This window comes from Coenobita brevimanus, chromosome 1, assembly GCF_032717465.1.
Source record: "Coenobita brevimanus isolate Jiangsu-jjx chromosome 1, ASM3271746v2, whole genome shotgun sequence".
NCBI classification, from domain to species: Eukaryota; Metazoa; Arthropoda; class Malacostraca; order Decapoda; family Coenobitidae; genus Coenobita; species Coenobita brevimanus.
Window position 1 is genome coordinate 67,092,409 of NC_136954.1, and position 22,628 is coordinate 67,115,036.

Below are 22,628 nucleotides of genomic sequence, written 5' to 3' on the forward strand. Positions count from 1 at the left end.
GTCCGATCAGCGAAGTTAAGCAACGTTGGGTCTGGTTGGTACTTGGATGGGTGACCGCCTGGGAACACCAGATGCTGTTGGCATCCCTACGTGTCAAGTGGGGTTGGTGGAGGATTAGTGCCCCTCCCTGTAAAACAATTAACTCTAAGCCGTTGGCTACCCCGTTTGGGATACATGGCGTCTGGCAATGAATGAATGAAAAACTAGGCCATCCCCAGTACTGAAATGTCTTAAGAGAAACGTCTTATTTGATCTGTACTTCGTCCTTCTTTTCCCAACAGGCAGAGTCGGCGGTGGGTCCCAAGTCTAGGCTCGCGTGTTGTGGTGGCGACTTGGATGATGTTCTCACTGGTTACCATGACCTCATACGTGGCCATGCTGACAGCCTCCTTCACCCTACCCACTCTCTCACCCACACTCAACTCTCTGGAGGAACTCGTAGAGTCAGACTTCTCATGGGGCATTCAGGTGAGTCATGATATAGTTATTAGGAATGTGGTCTTCTGTCAGACTCTCCTCCTAACCTATGCCACAATAATGTCTACTACCACTGTTCTCTGTTTCACCGTTTACACAGTACCTTTGTATCTTCCATATCCTACAAACCTACAGTATATCATATCACAGTCCACTGGCTCAGTACAGTAGTCTGTTTGATCGTTTATGACTTGTATCTGTCCTACCCTTCTCTGAAACCTCCTGCGACTTTATACTTTAATACTACTGTGCTCTAATTTCTGTTTCAACATCTGTGACTTGTATCCGTCCTACCCTCGTACTAACCCTCTTGTGCCTTATGACTACCTATTTACCAACTGACAGAACCTGGGAGCAGCGGACCATGATTTGCTCAAGCATTCCAAGGTGCCGCTGTACCAGGAGGTGTACCGGGGACTGGACCAGTGCCCTGACCTCGACTCTTGCCTCACTAGGGCCAGGGACACCAAGTACGCCTTCATCACCTGGAGACTCTACATGGAGGATAGGATTGCCATCAAGTAAGTATCTTTTAGACAAAATTTTAGAACTTGCATGTGTGCCTTTATCAACTGCGGGATTACTTTTTATACAAGATACTTATGGCGTGCGACTGCATTATGCATCAGCAATCTTTAGTTTCTACAAACAGTACCATTGCACACTGATTCACATGGATTACAAAATCTAGGTGGTGTCACATTCACACCATTATTTCTACCCTTGGAGAGCAGAACGCAAAAAGGATGGAGTGCACAGTAAGTCAAAGTGCACATGCCTGACTTAGCATACATAGTCTATTCATACTAACAAAGTTCAGAGCTATCAGTATAATCTCATAACAAAATAAACTGCCTGCCTCCCTTTGAGGGCGATGAAAATTTCAATTGTTTTAACCCTGCAGCCACTAACGCTTGTATTCAGCATAGCAGCGGCTTCCATCAACTAAGGGTTAGCTCCTGCACTAGAATGACGCATTTTTCAATTTACTTAGATTACCGCAAGACAATTTTACTCAGGTCAGGAAGAACCTCTATTAATAAAGGAATAAATGAAGGCTGTACCTATTCCCTTCCATGCAAAACTGAATAAAACTGCATGATATTACAATAGATCAAACTAAAAAAAAAAAAAAGTAACGACTGAAAAAAATAATGACCCTTGTGGAGTTGATAGGCATATATCTAAGCCTTCTTCTCCTTCTCCTCCAACAGGTTCACTTCAAGCACAGGAGAGCCTCAGCTTCACGTGGCCACCCAGGACTTCTTCCCGTCAGAGATAGGCTGGGCCATGAACCCAGGATGCCCATTTAGACACAAATTTAACAACCAAATTCGTCGTCTTTTGGAAGCTGGTTTGATATCAAAATGGCTGCAGCAGATCATCCACGATCCCAAACGACGGGAAACGGACGACCCACAGGAATCGTTACTTCCCAAAGCCTCACTAGCTCTGGGCCTGAATCAGCTGCAGGGTGTGTTTTACGTGTTGTTTATCGGGTGTGCTGCAGCCGTCTCCATCTTTGGCCTGGAAGCTTGCTGGTCTCGTAGCCAAGTATCTTGATCAATTCCAGCAAGGCCACTTCTAAACGTACTTCCCTTCACTGTCTGATAACTAATTACCCATACAGTTACTGTATACATCACTCCCGAGAAATGTCAGAGGTCCTTGTACCAAAACACAAGTACGTCTAATGCAATACTAAACAGAAATTATTTTCCCAGATGCACCCACCAGACAAGTGGTTCCTAAGCTGTTCCGTTCTGCGCCCCCCCCCCCCCGGGCAAAATACCGTAAGGCTAGCTTCACACGAGCGGTTTTTTCCCGCGCGGGAAATGAAGTTCAATGAGGCCCTGCACACGCTGCCCGCGCGGCTTAATTCCCGTGCGGCAATGATTTACTATAGTAGCCGCAGCGAGAAATGAACGCTGTGGTGGGGCAGGCGGGATGACCTGGGATTCCCCCACTGTTGCCATATCCACATGTCACCGACCATAGAGGTAGGATGTCACCGACCATCGGCCACCGCTGCAGCCCCGCTCCATGATCCTTACCCTGTGTCTCTGGCTTTCTCTTTCTCTCTCGGTTTCTATATAAACTGGTGTATTTCCGAAACTAATTATGAAATTATTATGACTTTTGTTCCACACCACCACTGAGGTAAAAATCAAGGAGAGTTTTCTGTATAAAGGTTTCCCCCCCCTCCTAAATGTGGCATATGAGCGGGGGAGTGCGGCCTTGCCGATACCTCCGCCTGACCTATAATTATACACTCGCCAGAACTGACCTGCCCTCAGACAAGGGGGGGGAAACCTTTATACAGAAAACTCTCCTTGATTTTTACCTCAGTGGTGGTGTGGAACAAAAGTCATAATAATTTCATAATTAGTTTCGGAAATACACCAGTTTATATAGAAACCGAGAGAGAAAGAGAAAGCCAGAGACACAGGGTAAGGATCATGGAGCGGGGCTGCAGCGGTGGCCGATGGTCGGTGACATCCTACCTCTATGGTCGGTGACATGTGGATATGGCAACAGTGGGGGAATCCCAGGTCATCCCGCCTGCCCCACCACAGCGTTCATTTCTCGCTGCGGCTACTATAGCCGCGCGCACTGTCAACCCGCGCGGCGGCAGGCGGTTTGGAATACTCTAGAAGTCTATGGAGCCCTTCAGACGGGCGGTTTTCTGTGGTAGAGGTGGTGTGCTGCTCTTCTGCTGTCATTTTTCAATCAGGTATGCATTTTTACGTATTAATATGAATAATTTTATTACTTTCTCATGCATAACCATTGCAAATCAGTTCCACTTCCCGTTTACCTATATAAAGGCAAATAAAGTTACTGTGCTACATATTACTTTTTCATTTACCTTACACTTACACTTACCTCACAGTCAGTGCAACAGCTTCTTCAGGAGAAATGGATGATCTCATAACTGTGTCTTGCCTTATAATACCATCTTTCAGTTTGCTCACAAGTTCTTCAAATGTAGGAGATGACATGCGAAAATAATTGAAGAACTTTTCTTCATCAGCTTTCAGCTCAGAATATATCATGTAGAAAGCTCCTTGAAGAAGCCTAGGGGTGTTTATTGGGTGGGTCCACCATTTACGTTGTCTCTTCTTTTTTAACACCTTGTTCATTAAGTACACATAAATCCAGTGTTGCCAGGTATACTCAGTCATATTTCCCTAGATCCACCCTCAATATTTCCCTTTTTGCCATTAAATTTCCCTAGGTTGCATTAATTTGCAAAAATTGTGATGATATACTAGTGCATGAATTTACAGAGTAGCAAAATAGTCACAGCAGAGTACAGTACTTACAATTTAGTGTTTAGGGCCTTCGGTTTTGTAGCCTTTTGGCATCCTCTTAAGATGGCTAGGAAAAATCTTGAAACTGTTACATGAAGCAGGTTCGAAGGTTACTTTGGCATGAAGCAGCCCATTGAGGGTTGATGAGTTTAGCTGGTTCCTTGTTTTTGTTTTCATGAAGTTAATCTGAGAAAAAAATACTCTCCACAACAGCACTTGAGTGAGGCAAGCACATCAGTTTCATCATGAAACTTCCAAGCGGGCCTCTTTTCTTCATGTTGTTTACTTTCATTCAAAACTTGCACGTATTTATATCACTTTCCACTCCCAAGTCTGTGTTGCGCAGCAAAAGCCATTCAGTGTCAAGTCCATTTATACCCCCCCACAGGGACCATGTTAGGAAAGTGAGATGCTAGGGGAAAGACAGACATAACAGTTTTCTTCAGGACACGTTGAGAGTCCGTGGCCTCGAGATTTTGTAGAACTGGGTCAGTTTAAATCTCTTCATTATCTGAGACTCTCCTTCATCATAGAAATCAAGGCATCTTACTCTGAAGTTGTGGACTAGCTGCCTGAGGTCAGGGTTGCTGTAAAGTGACACTGTTATTCGATCACCAAGGTACATTTCCTCCAGTGGGAGAAAGTTGGCTGGATCTCTGAAGCATACATTACATACTGCTAGTGCCTCTTAGGTAGTCTGGCTTGATGTAACATTCTAAGATGGTTGACAAATGTGACTCATTTGTAAATCATATATACTGTATATATAGAGAAAAAAAAAAAACATGTCGATTTTCCCTAGATTTTGACTAGTTTTTACTTTTCTTCCCTTTTTCCCTCTAGGGGTCAGTTTTTCCCTAGAAAAGGGATTTTTCCCTAGACCTGGCAACACTGCATAAATCACTCTCTTCTTTACGTCCTCCATATCGAGCAAACACCGACAAACTGAGAGGTATTCTGTGCACTGTTGCATAAGAACCGCGCGGGAAAAAACCGCTCGTGTGAAGACATGCCTCTTGTACACCCACCCGCGCGGCCATACTACCGCGCGGGAAAAAAACGCTCGTGTGAAGCGGGCCTAACAGTGGCCCCCTCCACATTTTTTTTTAATAATTAAACAAAGCAGCAGTGATCGAAAGAGTATCCTGAATATGAAATTTTAACAACTCAAGTTATTAAAAATAGAGACGGGGTGTATGCGCATTAAGCAACATTTAAAGGGTGAACTGAACGCTCTATGATACGGTTGTAACTGCATTTTTGTTGCCAAATGGGATATTAGTCGCTGAGTCATAACAAGGACACGGCAGAGCTTATCTTCACGTGGAACTGATTACGCTGCCGTGATCTGAGAAACAAGAACGTGAAAAACTCCGCTTTGCTGAGCCTGATAAATTGGAATGCCACAAACATCCAAACAACTAATCGCACGGTATTAGCGTAGCGTCCAATTCTCATCCAACACACCGCCAAGCTCCTCTTTCCGAATGTTTTTACTAGACAAATCGTTTCGAAGTTTCAGTTATTCATCTTACATTGTTTTTTTTGGTCTGCTTTAGATAAAATGGTTGGCTGAAAAGGATTCCTTCCAATTATTGCCTCTAGAAATTGATAATATGGTTGGCAGAAAAAGGAGTCCTCACAACTGTTGCCTCAAGAAAATTATAATAAATTTCTGTATCTATTGGCCCCAGATACTTGAGAATACCACATGGATCCTCTGAGAACTGTACTGTGGCCCCCAGAGGTTTATGACTCCCAGTCTGGGAACCACTGCACTAGTCACTCGTTAATCTAGTGCAGACGTAGTTCCTATCCTTTTCTGTTTTCTGGCCCCCCAAGGCCAGATAAAATAATCTCCGTGAGTCCCCCGCCTTGTCTGCCCTTCGGACCGGCAGGGCGGCGGGCCCAGACTCGGTGACCAATGAATTCCTCCAGCGACTGACACCCAACCTGCAGGATTGCCTCCTTCACATTTATAATCGCAGCTGGAGCCAGGAGATATTCCCGGTGGAATGGAAGACCTCAATGCTGCTGCCTTTCCTCAAGCCAGGCAAGGACCCGACCAAGCCATCTTCGTACAGGCCCATCGCCTTTCTCTCGTGTGTAGGGAAACTGCTGGAGAGGATGGTGGCTCGTCGCCTGTCATGGTGGCTAGAATCTAGATCCCTTCTTAAAGAGGAACAATGTAGTTTTCGCCCATGCCGGGGCACCTTGGACATACTCTGCCAGCTGGAATACCTGATCCACGACACGTACCGCAAGGGGCTATATATGCTGGCCCTTTTCGTGGACATCAAGGGGGCCTTTGACTCATCGCCACATACTGGCATCCTGTATAAGCTCTCCCGCCTTGGGGTCTCTGGTTCAGTGTTGGTGTGGTTTGTCAACTATCTTGATGGCAGGAGTTATGTCGTATCTGTTGGTGGGGCCATTTCCTCTCCTCGTCCCATCCGTAGAGGGGTGCCCCAAGGCTCAGTTCTCAGCCCCTTGCTTTTCAATGTTTTGATGTCAGACCTGCCCAACCATCCGGACGTCTCCACATTGGTTTATGCAGATGACGTGACTATCATTAGCAGGGACACCACCATGGAAGATGCACAGAGGAGACTTCAGGCGGCTGTCTCAACTCTAGAGGACTGGGTTCACCAATGGGATCTGGAGATCGGGGTGTCAAAGTGTGCCGTGATGGCCTTCACCTTGCGTCGCATGCCATCTCAGCCGGTGGTCAGGATTGGCACTGAATCTCCTCCTGTAGTCCGTACTCACACCTTCTTGGGACTTTGTCTGGATGGGCCAGTCCTTACGAGGCGTCACCACATAGAATACCTCCGAACATCCTGCGCCAAGAGGCTAGACGTCATGAAGAGTGTAGCAGGGTCTAAATGGGGTGCCAACCGTGACCTTCTTTTAGGCTACTACCGTGCTGCCATCTTGGGAAAGATCAACTACGGGTGCTCAGTTTATGGTTCAGCATCCTTCACTCAGTTGTGAAAACTTGACCCGATACAAAACGCCGCCCTACGCATTGCCCTGGGGGTATTTTGTTCTTCCCCCGTGCTGTCCTTGCAGGCGGAGAGTGGTGTCCCTCCTCTACATGTCACCAGGTCGAAGCTCGTTTGCCGCCGCTACCAGGCCATACAACACTCCTCCCGCCACCACCCTCTACCAGTGCTCTTCGAGGAGGCGGGTGTCATTTTGTCACATCCTGTTTGGCCTGTGAGGTCCCGCCAGCCACTCTTGATCAGGGCTCTCTGGGCGTACAGGTCCCTCTCGCTGCCACCACCACTCCGTCAGCCCCTCCCCTCAGTGCCCCCAACACCGCCTTGGAGGAAACTCTCATCTCTAGTATCATTCTGCCTGTCGGAGTCTTTTGACAAATCTCAAGATGGACATCTAGCACCAGCATTGTACAGAGAGCTGTCGGACACGGTGTATGCGGGATACTTTGAAGTATTTACTGACGGTTCACACACCACAACACCCGCAGCATCTGCTGCGGCAATATACTTAGTGGACCTTTCTCTCTGCCAAACATGGCGCTTGGCTGCACTTCATGATAGTGTCACGTCGGAACTTTTTGCCCTCTTCAAGGCCTTGGCCTTCATCAAGGCACATCTCCAACCCCAGAAGGTGGTCATTTATACAGACTGTCTGGCAGCATTGCACCTTATTGTGTCCCCCAAGGCACAGTCAGCGAGACATCTCCTCTATGAGATCCAGACCCTGCTGAGTCAACTTCTCCAGGAGAATTGGGTACTTCGCCTACAGTGGATACCATCTCATGTGGGCATCAGGGGCAATGAGATAGATGACAGGGCTGCAAGGCTGGCTTTGACCTCAGCAGCAGTGGAGACTCTTCCACTTCAAGAGGCAACTTGTAGCAGGCTTCTGACGGTTGCTAGTGGAAAGGCCTGGGACTCAGAATTGGCAGCAGAGCTCCCCTCCTCCACCTTAGGGGCTTACCGCACGGACTCCTTTTGTCACCCTTGGGCCCGTTCCACTGCTCGTGCCTTGGACGTGGCACTCACCAGACTGCGCATTGGACACGTTGGTCTGGCGTCCCATCTCCACCGCCTACGCCTGGTGCCGGACCCTTACTGCCAGTGGTGCAGAGATCAAGAGGAAACAATTGCCCACTTTCTTTTGCACTGTCCAAGATTTCACTCCATGCGCACAGAATTGAGGGATCGTCTGTCTATCTTAGGTGTACGAGACTTCACTCTGCCAGTACTCCTTGGAGGTGTGGGTCTGAACAGTCCCCTAAGGTATCCTGTCATTCGTTTGGTGTGTGTCTTAAGGAAGTCCAGGCAACTGCATCGCATCTAGGCAAGACATCTGCTCCATAAGCCACCGGAAGGGCTCCTCCGACCCCCCTCGGAAATGAAAGCCCTAAATCAACACCAAGAACCAAGAAATGTTTATTGTCGTAAAAGACACACCTTTTCAGTCATTACAGTTGGACATTCGTGGGTGTGGTCACACCATTTTTTTGGGGGGTATAACCACATATCCTTTGATTTAAAAAAAAAAAATAGTTACAGAGGCATTTGTATGATGTATTACATACAGGAGTAAAGAATAATAATATAGTAAAAAAATTTCTGCCGCCTCAAATAAAACGTACATTTACATCAGTTTTTCCTCCAGTATGTTAGTAGCTATCTTTGAAGGATGTCATTTTTAATGCATGATTTACAAAGAAATAGCGAAACTGATAATTTGCTGTTACGTTGAATGCCGGTGATGGCGCTGGTAGAAGTAAACAGCCACGGAACAACTGAATGTTTTTTGAAACAGTTAAATTTTATGGTCTTTTCCAAGAAAATTATTTTATACTACATGCATAGTTTGTTTTTTAATTGCCTTTAACATTAGTATAGAAAGTTCAAAATTTTAGTTTATTGCATAAACCAGGGTGACACAAATTTGAACAGCCAAACAGGAATATTTTCAAAGTAAGGATAAACATCCCACGAATTGTAAAGAGTGACGGCGACGTATTTTGTCAGTAGTCCTGTGGTAGAGTTATTTCAATATTATATATCTCAGGTTTATTTCAGTTACAGGAAAGGACGTGACAAAACTGTGGTTATCAGTGGAAAACTCACGTAATCATAAGCATCGAGGAGAATGGCTTTAGTTCGCGATGAAACGGATGATGAACATTTCGACAACAATTAGTTAAAAACCCTGCGAGTTTAAGTGATGGTTTATAACCTAAAATAAGTAGAGTTTGATAGTCAGTGGAATGTGCTGAGATTCTTTAACAGAAGAGGCGTGCGAGGCGATGGTATAATAGGGATTCCACACCACGGAATTTGGAATACATTATCACAGGAAGCTGTGTGCCCTGTTCAAGATAACTGCTAGGAAGTTCAGACGGAGATTTGTGAGAAGGTAAGGACGTTCGTTACTTACATATGATTTACATTGTGATGTTTAGAGGCTGATGCCTCACCGTGGTGGTGCTCCTCCACACCTGTTGGAGTGGCCCTGGTGAGAGAGGATAGTGTTTGGAAACTCCCTGTACTGTTGTCTGCAGATGATACTGTGTTGTTGAGTGAAGACGAAGGGGAGCTGCAAGGCTTGGTGGATGAGTTTGAGAGTGTGTGTAAGAAACGGAATCTAAAGGTGAATGTAGGGAAGAGTAAAGTGATGGTCTTTGAGAGAGGTGAAGTCAGTGAATGGACAGCGAGGTTTGATGGTGAGGAATTGGAAAATGTGAGTACGTTTAAGTACTTGGGTAGTGTGATGAGTAAGGATGGAGGTTTGGAGGGTGAAGTGCTTGAAAGGGTGCAGCAGGGAAGAAAGGTTGCTGGTTCTTTGAAAGCAGTGATAAGAAACAGGGAAGTGAGCATGGAAGTGAAAAAGTTACTACATGACAGTATTGTGATACCGGTACTAACTCTAACGTATGGAAGTGAAGCTTGGACGTTGTTGGAAGGACACAGGTCACGAATGAGAGCAATGGAAATGAGTTATTTAAAAGGAGCCTGTGGAGTCACATGGAGAAACAGGCTGATGAATGAGGATATAAAGGAGCGTTGTGGTGTGGATGTGGATGTGATAGGAAGCGTTATGAGGAACACACTGAGGTAGTTTGGCCATGTGGAGAGGATGGAGGGTGAGAGACTGATGAAGAGAGTGTATGTGAGTGAGGTGGAAGGGGGAAGAGGGAGGGGGAGGCCGAGGATGAGATGGAGGGATGGGGTGGAGAGGTATATGAGAGAGGGGGGTGTGAGTTGGGAGCAGGGCAGTGAAATGGCGGGGGCAGGGCGACGTGGAGGTGATTTGTTTGTGGCCACCCCAAACGGGATTGAGGCATCTGGCAATAGATAGATAGGTTCCAGAACTTCTGAATCCAGTGGTTTATAAACAATATAATTTGCCAAGCAGGAAGGTGTATGTTGTCCAAAAAAAGTTCCTTTGTAGTCAGAAACACAGAAACTACACTGGACCTTTTCTTGGTTTTTGCGGACTTTATGTACTGACCCAACGTTGGGTCTGGTTAGTACTTGGATGGGTGACCACCTGGGAACACCAGATGCTGTTGGCATCCCCACGTGTCAAGTGGGGTTGGTGGAGGATTAGTGCCCCTCCCTGTAAAACAATTAACTCTAAGCCATTGGCCACCCCGTCTGGGATACATGGCATCTGGCAATGAATGAATGAATGAATCATTTCCAGGGACACCCCATATGTCTTTCCTGCACTACTCTTGATCATGCATGCATAAGTAAACCTTTCTTTTCTTCTGTTAATGGCAGTTATAAGTGATAGTGGGTGCCATATTGGATGATTAATAAAAAAATAAATAAATAAAGCCTTACTGTAGTGCTCCTGTTGTGGTTCCAGGCTCATCTGAATGTAAATTTGACAGACTGCATGTTGAAGTTACCCTTCTCTTGCAGCCCATCATCCCCCTTATGCAGGATAAGGAGGGAGTTGAAGGACATTTTTATAACCATGCAGTGGGTTTACCCTTGTTTACTAGTGCCACCATAACAATGCATCCCTCTCCAGCACCCCCAGACACCTTGATGGGATTAATACGGCATTGGCAGTTACCTTTGTGTAGTACAAAAGGATAAGTTACATACTGTGCATTATTATGAATTTATGAACAGATGCACCACACAGCCAGACATACCAACCAATCTGAGATGACTGAAGCCTTAGTGCTTGTTCTGAATTACATCTTAAGCAGCTGTTGTGATAACGTCTTTATTTTGCGATCTGTACCCATTATGCATCTTTCTCTTACTGGAGGATTTATAGCCAGATATGGAAATGTTGATTATTGATAAGTTACAGTAGTACTGTATCTGTTGTATCTTTCCAAAAAAGTGTCTCCTTATATGAGTGCAGTACTTCCATTTGAACAACTGTAAAATCAAAACATGCTGTGCATCTTACTGATATTCTATTCCTTTTCCCAGTTGTCAGCTCAAGCCATCATGTGGCTCCAACAAGAAGGTGAACCAGACAGCTGATCAAGCTCCAGCAAGCAACAATGAAGAGGCAGTCAAGTTGAGTACAAGCATTCCACCTACTGAAACTACCGAAGTGGGCATTTATTTGCGGCCACCACAAATCAGTGATCCTGACAAAACTACAAAGGCAGACTTGCAACCACTCCAAGTCAGCAGACTAACATAACTGCAAAAGCAGACATTAATTTGTAGTCATTCAAAGTCTTTGGTGATAACAAAACTGCAAAAATGGATAAAACTGCTAATAAAAGCCAAACCCCAAGGAACCAGCAGGAGGTGACTGACACGAGTGACTGTGAGGAACTGTCTCGCATTTCAGGACTGTACCTCAAGCCAATAGCCCGACTCAGCATTACAGTCACTCTCCCCCAGCTCAAGTCAGGACAGTCCATCTCAAACTGGGAAGTGAGTGTTTTTTTTTTTTTTTAAAGCAGTGATCATTATTTTATATACTGTATATATCATTACAACAAATACAAGAACTCAACACTCCCATAAACAAAAAAATATCAGAACAACAAACACTAAACTGGAATAATTATCTCCAGACACTTGATCACAAAACAAACACCAGTAAACTCTACAAAACACTAAACAACATCACACTCTCCAACAGCAGCACTACACAATCACACACTGCCATCACAACAACAGACACCATACCTTCAAACAAACAACAAATAAACACTCTCATCAATCACTTTTCACACATCAGCCATCTAAATCCCCATCGTGATGACTGACGTGTCATTTGATGTAAGAGACAGTTCCCCACAGACCCAGACTTCGCACCTTTCACTTGCAACCAGATGAAGCACATCATTAGCAACCTCAAGCACTCATCTGCCTGTGGACCAGACAACATAAGCAACATACACCTTAAACACCATGGACCACAAGGCGTTCACGCACTCACCAACATATCAAACTACAGCTACTCACACAACATAATACCCAGCATCTGGAAGCATGGCACTATCATCACTATCCCCAAACCCAACAAAGACCCCATGTTACCTTCTTCACACCACCCCATCACACTCCTCTGCACCCCCTCCAAAGTTACTGAACAACTGGTACTACAACCAGTTACACCTCACGCCCTCCTAACCCCATCACAACATGGCTTTAGGTCACTACACTCCACAAACACTTCTTATAGACCTTACACACAGAGTTTTTGATGGCATGAATTCAGCTAGGCCACCACACAGAACACTTCTAGTCACATTAGAGATTAGCAAAGCTTTTGATGCGATCCCCCACCACAACCTCACAAACAAAATATTCAACACAAACATGCACAATAATACAAAAAGTTGACTGGCAAACTAATTAGCAGGCAGATATGCACATGTAACATTTGCCGGTCAGTCTTCAAACATCAGAAACTTCCCAAACGGCGTCCCCCAAGGATCTGTTTTGTCCCTTACATTCTTTAACCTATACGTGCACAACTTACCCACACCCCACACACCAAAGATACACATAGCTTCCTATACAGACAACATAACACTTACGTGTACACACCAAAACACAAACACAGCTGCATGCATCCTCCGGCCGTACCTCAACACACTACACGAATGGTTCACCACAAACAGGCTCAAAATAGCCCCAGCCAAATCTGCAGTGGCCCATCTCACAAACTGGACAGCAGAACACAGTGACATTCCACACCTCACCGTAAACAATGATCCCCTACCACACACACACACACAACCTTGGTGTAACATACAATACATCAATGCCATTTAAACAACACATAACAAACCTTAAAGATAAATTAACACCCAGACTCGATGCCTTGAGATCACTTGCCTATACGACATTTGGACACATCAAAGAAACCACCACCACAGTATACAAACAATATATATGCTCAATGATGAATTATACAAGCCCTACTTGGACTTCTAACCTCACTAAAACACACTACAGCACTCTACAGACCATACAGAACAAGGCCCTAAAAATAATCACAGACTGCGCTGCTGCTACACCTTAGACTTTGTACACCAAGAAACCAAAGTCCTCAAAATCAAGGATCATTTAAACATGAGAGTTACCCAAATTCTCACCGCAGCCTCCACAAACCCACACCATCCACTACACTACATGGCAGCATATCCACACACACCAAGGAACATCAGAACAACACCTTAGCACATGATATCATACACAAATACTGTCATTTCTCCCCACTCACTCGTCTCAGACCAGCTTCCAGAAGCATATCCATACTCATATCACTCGCCGCTCGATTCAGTCACTTAAAGACAGCACATAGCTGCATGCACGGCCTCTTGATATCCACCCTTCTGAATCCTGTCTCCCTTGTGTGGACAGGGTCCACTTGGCCAGGCTGAGATGTGGGCATCATCTGGCCCTCTTAAGTTATCAGAAGAGGCTGGATGACTCTGTCGTTGATGCCTGTGCAGAATGCAACACACCACCCCATACTACTAAGCACATTATGAAAGACTGCATTGCACACGATCACCTACTCCAGCAACACAAAATACACTCCTTGAGGGCTCTGTGGGAAAGCCCAGTCTCGGCCGTGGCCTGCCTCAGGGACTGGAGGCTGTTCGGCAAGAATGCCTAGGGAACAACTACTACTACTACTACTGGTTATTAATCATAAACCAAACATGGGATATAATCATAATCTGTAACTGTAATTGTTACAGTTTATTACAAATTGTCATGTAAATGCAGTTGATTACATCCATACTACAGCTTGCCCTCATTTTATGATTTTTTTTTTTTTTTTTAAATAATTTATTGTATATCAGTTCAGTTAAGATAAAATGGATTCAGTGGGGATACTTTTTGGCCATGAGTCACCCACCCAACATAGTCCCCAAAACAGGTTTCCAACTCACCTAAACTCGTTGTAATTTCACTTCACTGCACATCACTTGCTGCCTACCACCAAAAATAAACCTAAAAATAAGTTACCAGTTCACCTTAACTGGTAGTTACATCACCTCCCCCCTGTGACTTCCTCTGGCTGGCATTAAAATTTCTTCAGCTGATGTATTTTCTGCCATCACAGGCCTCAGTACTAACAAGGCATATGGGCCTGATGGAGTCCCTCCTGTTGTCCTCAAGAACTGTGCTTCTGTGCTTACACCCTGCCTAGGCAAACTCTTTTGCCTTAGTCTGTCAACTTGCATCTTTCCTTCTTGCTGGAAGTTTGCTCTCATTCAGCCAGTCCCAAAGAAGGGTGATCCTCTAACTATTGTCCAGTTGCTTTAACATCCTGTATCTCAAAAGTTTTTGAGTCATTTCTTAATAGAAAAATTTTCAGGATAATCGGATTGAGGTCCTTGACTGGCGTGGCAACAGTCCTGATCTAAATCCGATAGAAAACTGCTGGGCAAAGATGAAGAAAATCATGGCAGAGAAGAAGACACCCAATCTGGACAACCTCAAGACTGAACTGACAAATGTTTGGTGCAAAGAAATGTTCTTAGTTTAGAGATCTAAGTGATTCCATGCCAAAACGCATCCAACTGGTCCTGAAAAACAAGGGAAACATGATTTCATATTAATGAATGGCATTTCATGAAGAAACATTGTAATATACTATGATTTGTGTTTTTTAATACCTTTTGGGGGGGAGGTCTTAAGGCAATTTGCAGTAGCTGTACATATACCAGTGTGGTGATCCCTTGGTTATCATGCATAATTGGTACCGAACATCGTGCATGATAACTAAACAGACAATTTTGTGGTAACGAAAGCACAGAAAGTATGGGATTTATGCTACTTGGTACCAGACATCCCAAGTGCAAGCCCTAATTTTCACTCTTGTGACAGTTTAGACCCACTAAATACATACATACTGTTGTGGTAGGTATCAGAAACACACATGAGCATGGTTAGGATAATAGAAAGTGATGAGAAGGGCACAGTAAAGAAGAAAAATGTGCCATAGAGAGACTTAAGATGAGCATGAGATGATGGTTTCTGAGGCTAGGAGTGGAGAGTTAGATGAGCATGAGATGATGGTTTCTGAGGCTAGGGGTGGAGAGTTAGATGAGCATGAGATGATGGATTCTGAGGCTAGGGGTGGAGAGTTAGTGGTCTCTGCCACATGGAATTAGCACCTCGAGTAGAGCCTCATCCTTGAATCCATCAGAACCACGAGAAACCACAGACACTGCACCATTATTGCCGACAAAAACCAGCTCAGATGCTCAACAACATTGTTTTTGAGCCAAAAAATCTGCAGTAACAGCAGGAGTGCAGATTTTCATCTTGCATTGATAATGAAAACCACTATAGCCAAGTGCAGGATAACCAAAAGAACACTGTATATATTTATGTACATATGTACATCCATCCATCCATCATCCAATCCTACATTGCTCCATGAAGAGCTTAGGAGCCCGAGGTTAGGCAGTTGGTCCTGACATTTAAGTTGAGAGTGACCAGCCTCACTCGTCCCTGAGTGGCATTACGTGAGCAGTAAACCCCAACCACCCCATGGATATAAACCTTCACCGGCTCACTCCGATTGGAGCGCAATAATTACCCACCAAACCACCAGGTGCCAAAATTTGGTTATATGGTTACCACCCAGCATAGTAAATGGTTTTCCTGGTGTATAGGAAACCATTTGGCTTGTCACTCAGTTTAGAGCCACCCACAGGCAGAAGGAAGAGGAAAGAATGAAGGAAAGAAAGACAGAAGAGGGAGTGTAAAGTCCCCCTTAGGCAGAAGGATGCGGAAAGACTGAAGGAAAGAAAGACAGAAGAGAATGGAAGGAAAGAAGGATGGAAGAGATGACAGGACAGACACCCGAGAGCAGCACTACATCGAGTGAGTGGATGGTGAGTGCCCCCACTGTACAATATATTTATATGTGCGACTGTGGACATAGGCTTAACAGCCTGTTCCCTGGGTCCAGCAATCCTACATACCATACGTCTCCACATGTCCCCATTTTGGTGTAAACACCCACCATCCATATATTAAATACATTCTAGAAGTGTCTCATACAAGGCTAATGTATTGATATTAGTGGGAGTATTTTTGTGACATGTTGTTGAGTCTTTGGTAGATCATGCAGTACTACACTGCCCTCCTGTAAGGACTTTGTTACCTTGAACAAACTTCATCCTACATTGTATTTGCATAGCATACTTCGTAATCCCTCCCAATCTGTCCTATCGTAAGCCATATCCTTGTCCATAAATGCAAGATACAGCTTGTTATTCTTTGCAATGTACTCTTCTCAACTAATGTCCTCATTGTTTATCCAGTATGTGGTATATACAAATGTCCTGCCTTTTCTAAATCTGCCCTGCTCCTCTCCTGTGTTATATTCTGTTATTCTCTTCATCCTCTCTATAAGCATCCGGCCATGCACCTGCTATGGTATGCTGAAAAGTATAAGAATAGATGACTAACAACTAGTTACTGTAATTGTGTTTTTTAGGTGATGGAGAAGCTTCGAGCAGCCATTTTACCTGAGGTTTTCTCAGTGATCAAGGTTACCAAGAGCACACTGGAATTCTTACGCTTTGATGCTGAGATAGAGAACAAGAAAAACCTTGCTCATGTCATCAGTAAAATTGATATGAAGGTCAGTGCTTTTTTTCCAACCTTTTGTCTAGATATCCCTTTCTTTGGCCTGTCTCTTTTTAGGAACTAAAAACAGAGGAGGGGGTCCCTAGTCCCCTCACCCTGCCCCTTTTAGTCACCTTTTACGATACGCAGGGAATACGGTGGCAGTATTCTTCCTAACACAACCTGGCCGCAGAGTAGTAGTACCACCCCATAGTGCGGCCAGATTGTGTCCCCCCCGCCACAAGGGGGGGAAGAGATGGGCAGAGTATTTTGAAAGATTGTTAAATGTAGAGGAGGAAGGGGTGGCTGACATTGTGGCAGATGGAAGGGTGCAAGGAATAAATGTGTTGGGAGAGTTGAATGATTCTTTGATCACGAAGGAGGAAGTGGAGAAAGCAGTAAAGGAGATGAAAACAGGGAAAGCTGCAGGTATGGATGGGTGTGTTGTGGAATGCCTGATGGGTGATGGAGTGACTATTGTTGACTGGTTAGTAAGATTGTTGAATGTGTGCTTTGTGAAAGGTATGGTGCCAGTTGACTGGGCAAGTGCTTCTGTGGTCCCGTTGTATAAAGGCAAGGGTGATAAGTATGAATGTACTAGCTTTAGGGGTATAAGTCTGTTGAGTGTTGTAGGTAAGGTGTATGGTAGAGTGTTAATTATGAGAGTTAGAGAGGGTACAGAGGGAGTAATTGGTGATGAGCAGTGTGGCTTTAGGAGAGGGAGGGGATGCGTGGATCAGGTGTTTGCGGTGAGACAAGTGTGTGAAAAGTATTTAGCGAAAGGCAAGGATGTGTTTTGGGCATTTATGGATTTAGAGAAAGTGTATGATAGAATTGATAGGGAGGCTTTGTGGACTGTTTTAAGATTGTATGGACGTGATGGTAGGTTACTAAAAGGGGTGAAAAGTTTTTTTATGTAAATAGTAGAGCATGTGTAAGAATGGGAAATGCTGTGAGTGATTGGTTTCCTGTGAGAGTGGGACTGCGACAGGGATGTGTGATGTCGCCTTGGTTGTTTAATATTTACATGGATGGTGTTGTAAGGGAGGTGAATGCAAGAGTTTTAGGTGGAGGTATGAGTCTGGTGAATGTTGATGGTGGAGAGTGGAATCTGAAGCAGCTGCTGTTTGCAGATGATACTACACTGGTGGCTGATTCAGAGGAGAGATTGAGACAGTTGGTAGAGGAGTTTGGAAGGGTGTGTGAAAGGAGGAAATTGAAAGTAAATGAGAATAAGAGTAAAGTGATGAAGTGTACGAGGTTGGTAGATGGTAGGGGGATGAATATAGTTTTGAATAGCGAGTTGCTTGAGGAGGTAGAGTGTTTTAAATATCTCGGGTCACATGTTGCTGTGGATGGAAGAATAGATGCAGAAGTGAAGTTTAGAATAAATGAAGTAGGAAAGGTGCTGGGAGGAATGAAAAAAGTGTTTAGATGTCATTCACTTAGAATGAATGTAAAGAGAAGGCTGTATGAGGGTGTTGTGGTACCGACTGCATTATATGGAGCTGAAACATGGAATATGGGTGTAGCAGAGAGGAAAAGTCTGAATGTAATGGAGATGAGGTGTCTGAGGAGTATGTGTGGAGTGACGCGTATGGATCGAGTGTGGAATGATGAAGTGCGAAGGAGAACTGGAGTTGTTCGGGAGATGGCTGGTAGAGTTGAGCAGAGGGTGTTGCGATGGTTTGGGCATATGGAGAGAATGGATAATGAGCGATTGGTGAAAAAGATAACTAGATCTGATGTGAGAGGTGTAAGGATGAGAGAAAGACCACGAATAGGATGGATGGACAGTGTGAAGAGAGCGCTGGATGCGAGAGGGATGTCTGTTGAGCAAGGAAGAGTGGCTGTGCGTGACAGAAATAAATGGAGAGAAATTATGAATGAATAAGTGATGTCGCAGCCCTGAAGGGATATTCTCCCGCATTTGGTCTGATCAGCTATTTCAGGTCAGGTGCGGGTAAGGGGATGAGTCTGTTATGATGTGGCAGGAGTAAAGCAGCTCTGCTGTCGGACCCTGCTGCGGATGTCACTGATTACATTGCGCAGTTGACCTTTGTGTGGTGTGGTGCGGTTAGGATCTGTCTGTTCTCCCCTTTGGGGCTAAGATGCGAATGAATGTGTTTGAATGGATGAGTAAATGGCGAGTGTGTCGTCCTGTCTTGGCTACCTCCCTTTCCTTGGGGGAAGCAGCCTAGGTATATAGATAGATAGATAGATTGTCTTGATACAGTACCTCATTTTCATATCATGTTAATGTACTGTGATTAGTGGTTGTTAATCAGTCCCAGTCTGTCTGGCTGGCAGACTCATCAACCATAGGCAAGCAACTGCTCCTACAGGGCCATTCCATGCAGTAAACCAATGTTCCCTTGCACCTGACAATGCCTGACAGTAAGGCATGGGGAAAGGTGTGGAGGCTTGGTTCTTGGATGAATGCCACACTTGTGTCTCTCCATCCAGTTAGCTGGGGCACCATTGCAGGCTCTACTTCACCCCATAATTTGGCTATATTGGAACCACCCAGTGTTGTAAAGAATTTTGTGGGTTATTGGAAGCCATTAGTTTTGTCACTCAGTGTAGAGCCATGTGAAGTGGAAAGAAGAGTACCAAAAAGTGACAGGGAGGAAATGGAGAATAAGAAGAGAGGAGAACAGACCCAGAGGTAGAATGAGAAAGAGGAAGAAAGAAGTAGGTAGCACTACATCATGAGTGGATGATGGTCACCACCACTTACCACCACTGTGAGTAGTAAAATACCTAAATATTACTGTATTTGTGCACGTTGTTTTTAATATACATACCGTATATATTACCCCCTGGTCGACAGCCAATCATTTATCGTTAAATTTTTCAGGATTACTTTAGCATGGTTTTAGGCTATTACAACGCACAAGGGGTATGGTAATGTACTGTGCCTGCTGCCTGTGCACCTACATATTAGGTGTACCCTTGAAAATGTTTGTATTTGAATTAGATCTTTCTACAACTTGCACTTTGATATATAACCAATAAATAGGCTTAATGGTCATTCTTTTGGTTTATGTAATGTTCCTTTTCATGTTAATTTCTTTTCTAAGAAATAAAAGTATTTCACCCCTTGCAGGGTCTAGAGGCTTGTGTACCATAGTCCTCATTGTTTAGGTAGAAATAATCAGCCTATGCCCTTGGCAGCAATACAGTACAGTACTGTATCATCATCATCATCATCTGGACCTCCTTTCCCACCCTAGGACAGGGTGAAGAGTAGCAACATCCAGACAGCCCAAGTTTGCCCAGTCCAATGGGTCACGCTTCCATTCACTCGTTATTCAAACCCCCAGGATCCTGACTCTAACTGATACACCAAAAACTTTCACCACATTCTGTAGCTTCACATAAACGTAGATAGGTTGGGGCGCCCATCATTCACTTATTCAGTGTAGGAATGCTTTATGGTCTCAACATTGAGTGACAAGCCAAGTGGTTTCCTATACATAGGAAACCATTTACTGCGCTGGGTAATAACCATATAACTGGGGTTTTTGGCCAGGTTAAGTGTCCCCCAGATTCTCCTATCCAAAATCACTTAATCATGGCAGTTTGTTTAGAGATTCAAGGTAGTTTGAGGTACTTTGGAAAAATAGACAAGGTGGTGAATGATACATTAGGCTGTTCTTAAGACATATCCATCTCATTGCTTCAGGGCATCAAGCTGAGTGGGTTCTCAGACCTGCTGAAGATCCGAGCAACAGAGGCCAAGGCATCTTTCCCAACCAGGCATGACTGGGACAGCTTCTTCCGTGATGCCAAACACATGAATGAGATGAAGCCAGGGGAGCGGCCAGATACTGTACACTTTCAGGTAGGTCAAGGATGTATTAGTTGTTCTTGAGTTGTGGAGAGAGGGGTAAGGATGACATTGAATTTTGATGGGTGAGTACTGCAGAATCTGATGTACAGGTTTGCAGATGATGCTTGGATGCTTGCAAATAAATTATGTACAGGGGCTTTTCGAATTGGTGCAGTGTTTTGTTGATTGAACATCATGTTTTGAAAATTAATTTAGATAAGATAAAAGTGATTAGTATCAAGAGAAAGGTAACTCAAGGAGAAATCTAAATTGGTGGGGGAGTTTAAGTGTCTGAGGGTCATAATAGAAGAGAGGTAAATGTACAAGAGAAATGGAAGGTAGAGTGATTTAGGGAAGGAAGATGGTTGGTTCTGTGAAAACCTTGATACTAATCAGAGGTATGAGTTTGAAGGCCAAAGAGGAGTGCATGAAGGTGTGTTAGGAGTGCCCACATTAACCTAGGAGTGTAAGACTTTAGTATGGCATGAGAATAAAAAAAGGAAGCAGTGGAAGTGGTTTTGTTGATAAGTTTGTGTGAAGTTGATAGGATACAAAATAATGTGATTTGTGAACACTGTGAAGTGGGAAGAGTCTTGGCAGTAGGATGGAATATAGGGTGCTTAGATGGAATGGTTATATGGAAATAAAGAGTGTGTATAGGATGATGAAAATATTACCAGATACAGTAAAAGTCCTCTAATCCGGCCACCAATAATCCGAAAATCACAGTATTGTACTCAGAATTTGTTAAGGCGAAATTTTTCAAAATTTTCTGGTCTTTTTTCAAAATTTTCTTGGCCTTATCTAAGGATTTATCTGGCTTGGACTTGCTCTTAGCCTTGGATGTACCTGCCCACAATTATACATCTACACATCTATGCATTTCTGGTGAGTGAAACAATAACCCATATCATTTTAAGTGTTTAATGATCATGCACACTCACGATCAATAGTTTCTGCTCAGGGGTGCCCCCTTCATACCCCTATATACTCAGGAAAGATGGGAGGAGGGGACAAAACGAGCTCCACCCACCTCCACCCCAGCTCCTAACCCTCCCCCACACCCCTACCCCTCCCATCACCCCACTCATCATTCTTAACTGGCAGTTACATCTCAAGTTAACTTCATATTTTACACTCATGGTCGCATTACTAATACACAAACAAAACACTAGGATATGTAAAAATTGTAGAATGTAACTTTGAACACGCTGCAGCAAGAAATTAGAGCATTATAGCGTTGACAATAAAACAAAAACGTTAACAATGGCCATCCCAGGCCTCATTCGTTGGGTGCTTGCTTGCATGAGTGAGCTGGGGAAGTGGCAGGTGGAGCTCGTTTCGTCCCCCTCCCCTCCCCTGGGTATACAGGGATAGAAGGGGGGCACCCCTGGGCAGAAATTAGTGATTGTGAGTGTACATATGTCTAATGTTTTCAGAGGTCCCTCTCAATAGTCGAAAAAAAACAATAGTCCGAAAGACCCTCGGTCCCCTCCCATTCAGATTACAGAACTTTTACTCTATGTATGAGTGAGTTTGAAAATGACAGAATGCATAGTAGACCAAGAAGGCAGATGGATATGGTATATGAATATGCAAGAAAGTGTTGTTGTTGATCAGTAATTATTACGCACTTGATGGTCTTGTGGTTGGAACACTCAAGAGTTATGGTTTTGTCATGTGCTTTGGTTTCATTCCCTGCAGGTGGCTGTAGGTTTTTCAGCCATGTTGTGTCACTGAAGGGAATAGGCTGGTCATGTACCGTTAAATTTATTCAATTGTTGTAGCCTAACCTTGCCACTCTACATGTACTGTATAGCTATCTATCTGTTGCCAGACACCTCAGTCCCATAAGGGGTGGCCACAAACAAATTGCCTCCATCTCACCCTGTCCAGTGCCACTTCACTGCCTTGCTCCCAGCT

The 22,628-nt window shown here is 44.3% G+C and overlaps 3 protein-coding genes and 1 non-coding gene across 4 annotated transcripts in view; all 4 read left to right on the forward strand.

Moving 5' to 3' along the window:
- Positions 1–83, forward strand: part of LOC145390165 (5S ribosomal RNA) — a 119-nt gene extending 36 nt beyond the window's left edge. The window contains exon 1 of the ribosomal RNA XR_013895591.1: positions 1–83. This exon is cut by the window's left edge and continues 36 nt beyond it. This is a non-coding gene — a ribosomal RNA (5S ribosomal RNA).
- LOC145401549 (putative glutamate receptor) overlaps positions 1–2,040 on the forward strand; it is a 43,894-nt gene extending 41,854 nt beyond the window's left edge. The window contains exons 8-10 of the mRNA XM_080273786.1: positions 282–468; positions 823–998; positions 1,692–2,040. Coding sequence (XP_080129912.1) covers positions 282–468; positions 823–998; positions 1,692–2,040 — 712 coding nt within the window. The remainder of the gene's footprint in view (positions 1–281; positions 469–822; positions 999–1,691) is intronic.
- A 92-nt stretch (positions 2,041–2,132) lies between these two features.
- LOC145401648 (uncharacterized) lies at positions 2,133–11,453 on the forward strand. Its single transcript, XM_080273859.1, has 4 exons — positions 2,133–2,161; positions 5,690–6,752; positions 6,864–8,059; positions 11,234–11,453. The coding sequence occupies exons 1-4, from the start codon at positions 2,133–2,135 to the stop codon at positions 11,451–11,453; spliced, it is 2,508 nt and encodes an 835-aa protein (XP_080129985.1).
- A 15-nt stretch (positions 11,454–11,468) lies between these two features.
- Positions 11,469–22,628, forward strand: part of Xe7 (A-kinase anchor protein 17A) — a 60,181-nt gene continuing 49,021 nt past the window's right edge. Inside the window, exons 1-3 of the mRNA XM_080273942.1 lie at positions 11,469–11,692; positions 16,740–16,886; positions 20,559–20,717. Coding sequence (XP_080130068.1) covers positions 11,516–11,692; positions 16,740–16,886; positions 20,559–20,717 — 483 coding nt within the window. The 5' untranslated portion in view covers positions 11,469–11,515. The remainder of the gene's footprint in view (positions 11,693–16,739; positions 16,887–20,558; positions 20,718–22,628) is intronic.

Excerpts from the sequence above, each read along its gene's own strand:
- LOC145401648 (XM_080273859.1), top strand. The coding sequence starts at position 2,133 with ATGTCAGAGGTCCTTGTACCAAAACACAA. Across the intron at positions 6,753-6,863 it reads AGATCAACTACGGGTGCTCA|GCGGAGAGTGGTGTCCCTCC; the intron begins GTTTATGGTTCA and ends CTGTCCTTGCAG. Across the intron at positions 8,060-11,233 it reads GGTCTGAACAGTCCCCTAAG|TTGTCAGCTCAAGCCATCAT; the intron begins GTATCCTGTCAT and ends TCCTTTTCCCAG.